The sequence below is a fragment of the Zeus faber genome, assembly GCF_960531495.2.
Source record: "Zeus faber genome assembly, chromosome: 9".
Classification (NCBI taxonomy): Eukaryota; Metazoa; Chordata; class Actinopteri; order Zeiformes; family Zeidae; genus Zeus; species Zeus faber.
Window position 1 is genome coordinate 9,094,961 of NC_137197.1, and position 5,000 is coordinate 9,099,960.

The following is a 5,000-nucleotide window of genomic DNA, read 5'->3' on the forward strand; positions in this document are numbered from 1 at the left end:
GGTGTGTGTGTGTGTGTGTGTGTGTGTGTGTGTGTGTGTGTGTGTGTGTGTGTGTGTGTGCGTGTGCGTGTGCGTGTGTGTGTGTGTGTCTGTATGTTAGAGCAGGCGAGAGACAATAGGTGTGTGTGTGTGTGCGTGCATTTATTTGTGTGTGTGTGTCTGTGTGTGTGTGTGTGTGTGTGTGCGTGTGTGTGTGTGTGTGTGTGTGTGTGATAAAGGATGAAGGTGCCCCGCTCTTGCTGTTGTGGTCTCAGACATGTCGCATGGGCCAGCCGGCATTCCTGATGAGGTATCCCAGCAATGAGCCGGGGGTTGCCATGGCTATTGCTGGCTTGGGAAGGACAGATACAGTTCCCTCCCCCCACCCCACCACTACCCTACCCTACCCTAGTCTGCTTTGTGCTTCAGTCAAATTGGACCCGCCTCCAACATAGCAAGGAAAAAAAGAAAGAAAGGTGTGTGAGGACAAGATGTGCAATCCCACGAGTCGGTCGAAAAAGAAACGAGTGCAGAACACGGTCAGGGCCGACACAGATACATCCACTTAGCGGGGAATTCTACCGAGATGCATAGTTCAGCTCCGCAAAGCTCCTTATCGTCATGGGCAGGTGACGGGGGCTGGCTGTGTGGGTGCATTACAGAACCACACAGGGAGAGGGAAAGAGAGAGAGAGACAGGTGGAATGGTAGAAAAGATGGTCCTGTAGCGTGTGCCTTTGAGTGGAACATGACAGTTACAAAAGTGTGTGTGTTTGTTTGGGGAATGGGAGAAAGAGGGAGAAAGGGGATTTGAGGGAGGGAAAGGAGATAGAAATTGGGCTAAAGAAAAGTATATCTGACAAGATGTGTTTTCGTCAAAATTCAAAGTACAGAGTACTGTTTAGGAATGTCCTACCTTCATTTCTAACATTGTTGTAAAGTACTTGTGAGAGTTTGTGCTTCTGTGTGTGTGTGTGTGTGCGTGTGTGTGTGTGTGTGTGTGTGTGTGTGTGTGTGTGTGTGTGTGTGTGTGTCCCTTCCTCCATAGTGTCGCTGTAGTTTGTTTTAATGTTTAATAGAGCCACGACTGGTGGCGGCAGCGAGTCAATTGTTGACACGTTAAATGTGAAACTCCCATGAATCCAACACCTTTTCACGCAGTTCTCCACCGAACACACATTGTGGTTGAATACTGGGGCATTGTGTATGTACTGTACCGTAAGTACTAAGTGTCTTAGTACTTTTTTTTTTTTTTTTTTTTTTTTTTTTTTTTTGTAAAGGAAATACTGAGTAAGCGTGAGAGGGGAAAAAAGTTCAGAAAAAAAGATGAAGGAGATTAGATTGGAGGAGTGGAAATATGCCGTCTGGAATTGCTAAGGCAACAGCTTGGGTGCGAGAGTTTAAAGATATTTTAAGAATGCCTCTCGCACGAGGAGCTCGCTACGGTCAGAATTCAAAACATGCACACTTACGGCGCGCTAAACTCGCAAACCACAAATCTAATATTAACTTTCACGCCTCGTGCGCAACCCACTGATGGGTCCTCTCAAACCTCCTGCCGTTTATTTGCACACCCCTTTCATTTCTAGATGCATTATACGTTTCATTCTATCTAACACCCCCTCCTCCTTTTTTTTTTTCCCCCCTCCTTGAGGCTCCTGATGCGGTGACACTGTCCTCTCCAGACCGTGGCCTGTCTCCATGGTAACAGCTGGCCCACGGAAGAGGAGGACGCAGAGGGATCGGGCCAACGAGGTTGTCCAGGCTGCCCCATCTGGCCTTGGCTCAGAGAGAGAGTTTCATTGAACCTTCAACGGACTGACAATGGAATTGTCAGAATTCCTAAAATAATTATATTCTTCCCAGTGATGAATGTAACCCTCACACCGGACCCCGTCCTTTATTTTGTGTCATATTCAATGAGTGGTACAGAATTCTAATTGAACTTCGCCTGGATTACTGTGGTTAGACCTCTGTATACACTGTTAAAGATCATCCAAAAGCCCGTGGCCAAGACACATCCGGCAGCAATTCAAGACAAAGAAAAATCCATACAGACCTGTATGTCCGGATTTAATCCATTCCCCGCTGGAGAATTGTGAGGGAGGGTGAAACCAGCTGTCTGGACCTGCGCCAAACTGGTCAGGACCAGTCCCGGAACCCGGGAAGCCCCGAAGTGGGTCAAAGCCGCCCTGGGGTGGGGAGGCGTGAGGGGTGGGGTGGTGGCGTGTAGAGGATGCACCAGTTGTTCAGCCAGGTGCTGGGCCAGAGGGATCTGTCCCGAGCGGGAGACCTGTTCTCCCTGGAAGACGCCGAGATCGAGGACTGCCTGTCAGAAGCCCTGCACCAGATCAAGGCCATATCCTGCTCAGCGGTCAGTGGGTGACGAGGAACGCCCCAGAGGCATTTCAATCATTTTTTCTTTTACGAGGGGCTAAGAGGAGTATGAAGCTATCATTCCTATAGCAGAAGCATATACATATACAGAAACACACAAGCAGAGACTCACAATGAAATGCTGATTTTTATTTTTATTTTTATTTGTGCTTCAGGCAAATCCTCTCTCTGACCAGTCTGCAAAGCTATGAATGGCGTATTTTTTTTTTTCTGGCTTAACAGGGCGTTCGCGTCATGACACAGGACTGTTGTTCTCACTCGGCAGCAAAGAGTTCACGTTCTGAAGGCATGTTGGTTCTGTCATGTCCCTGCCCCCTTTGCTCTGGCGCCAAGTGTCTAGACGTGCTCTAGGCATAGACCCTAGGCTCTAGGCAGAAGCTCCATCTAGTGGGAAACTCAAGTCATTACATTTTCCCAGCGGTGCCGATGTAAATATTATTCTTCTACACACGGAAGAAAAATATACTGTACGTGCGGTAATGGCATTATAAGGCCCGCTGGGTTAAAGGTTGTACCTCTCTTCTAGGTTGTTGGTTCTGTCATTTCCCTGCCCCCTTCGCTCTGGCCCCAAGTATCTAGATTGGAGCTGAACGATTTCTAGAAAATAATCGCAATTTTTTTAGACTGATTTAGTATTAGTTTAGTAATTTAGTATTTTTTAAGTTCTTTGTCATCTGTATTATTCACTAAATACAAGCAATAAATCATTCTTGGTCATATAGACCAGCACAACATTGGAAACAGGCAACATATAAACTGCTCTTTACTGTTGACCAGGCCTACATGTTATGATGAAATGAGACAAATTGTTATGAATAACATATCTTTATTTAACTATTGAATTGTAAAAAGTAAAAAAAAACTCCAGTTACCGCAGAATATTGACTGATTGATTTCACTTCAAGCCTTTTAATTGTTGGAATCAGAAAAATATGCAGTGTTTCAGCATTCAGCAGAAGGGTTAAAACAATCAGTATAGGGGGGGGGTCACGGAGAATGTGTCCCCATTACGCACGGTTTCGTTCCATTTGCACTTGTTTCGTTCCATTAGGAGACGTAAAATAAAATAAAAACACGCTGTTTGGCGCGCTGATCGCGGCCACCCCATCGCCACCCGCACTGTCAGTACCGTCGTAGAGGGAGACGTGCGCAAAATGTCTAGATGTGCTCTAGGCATAGACCCTAGGCTCTAGGCAGAAGCTCCCTCTAGTGGGAAACTGAAGTTCTTAATGTTTTTTTATTTTCCAGGCAGCGCTGATGTCAATATTATTCTTCTACTATTGTACATCTTGTACATCTATTGACATTTTTCCCCTGATCATGTGGCCGTCCGGTAAAATACTTGTCGTCTATGTAGCGTGTTAAAACTACACCCAACGTGGGGTGTGTTGAGCGAGAAATCGACTTTCAGAAAGTCAGAAATGTCCTTGCGTTGCACAAGAGCTCAGTCGTGCAACAAAACAACAAACCCTCAAGGATATACTGTCGACGGGTTTCTTGACAACTCCATCTTCAGACGGGGGGGGGGTTAAAAACAGAAAGCAGCACTGCAGAGAAGTGGCGTGACGAGGGGCATGGCGGGGAATGGTAGCAAAGCACACTGCTTTATATGTATAACGCAAAAGCACCTTCAGTCAAGTCTGCTTTCATCTCCTGATGCTCTGATGGGCCTGCAGGACTACCTGACCAACGACAACGACCAGGCCGTGGTGGAGATCTGCATAACGCGCATCACAACGGCGATCAGGGAGACGGGTTCCATCGAGCACCATGGCGGAGCGCTGGTGGGGCTCTGGGAGTCCTGTCTGGAACACAACCTGGCGCCGCAGGGCGACGGCAACGAAGACACGCCGCACGCCAAGATCGCCTCCGACATCACCAGCTGCATATTGCAGGTACGGTTTGAATTCCACATTCCACGACACGAATCCCTACATCTGCTCAGCTCGACGTGCAGAACACATCTATAGGCCATTGGAAAAACAAAAGGGTTCCCGGAGTTGTAGAAAGACCTCTCGTGTTGCTGACAGTGTTTTGTGCTCAGTAATATCTTTCTTTTGCATTCACTGCTGCAGTACCCATTCCACGTCGCCACGACACATTTTCGAATTCAGCACCATCAATTCACAGCGTTTCACTATTTCTTCCCAGTCGTTCAGCCTCTTTGGGACTGCGGGACTAGTGCTTTTCGAGGACAAGTCTACTGAGCGACTCGACTATTTTTGGGTGATTTTCAGGTTTCTCCTCCAACTCGTAACTTTTGTTTGGGTGTTTGTAAACTGTACAAATTATGTTGTTTTTTTTGTAACAACTTTTGAAAGTCCTCTACATCCATGCATGAGCTATTATGAACTATTCATCAGTTATTAATATGGGAGTCTGTTTTGGTCAACTCAGTATTTATTTGCACCAATTCTAAAGGAAGGTTTTGATGTAAAAGGTCAAAGTGTCTGGGAGAGTAACTTAAAAACCAAATGAAATTCACAATTAAATACGGTTTCAAGACAACATATTTACTTTCGTTGGCTTTCCTCTCGCTACCTCACCTCCTGAGTGAATCTTGTCTTTTGCCCTTTACCACTGCACCTCTCCCCCTCGCGTTCTCTCCCTCTCCTCTCAGAGTAG

General features: G+C 46.4%; 1 protein-coding gene across 1 annotated transcript in view; it reads left to right on the plus strand.

Moving 5' to 3' along the window:
* Nucleotides 1-2,214: 2,214 nt before the first annotated feature.
* Nucleotides 2,215-5,000, plus strand: part of veph1 (ventricular zone expressed PH domain-containing 1) — a gene marked incomplete at its 5' end in the record, with an annotated part of 76,589 nt that continues 73,803 nt past the window's right edge. Inside the window, 2 exons of the mRNA XM_080006575.1 lie at nucleotides 2,215-2,352; nucleotides 4,052-4,270. Coding sequence (XP_079862701.1) covers nucleotides 2,215-2,352; nucleotides 4,052-4,270 — 357 coding nt within the window. The remainder of the gene's footprint in view (nucleotides 2,353-4,051; nucleotides 4,271-5,000) is intronic.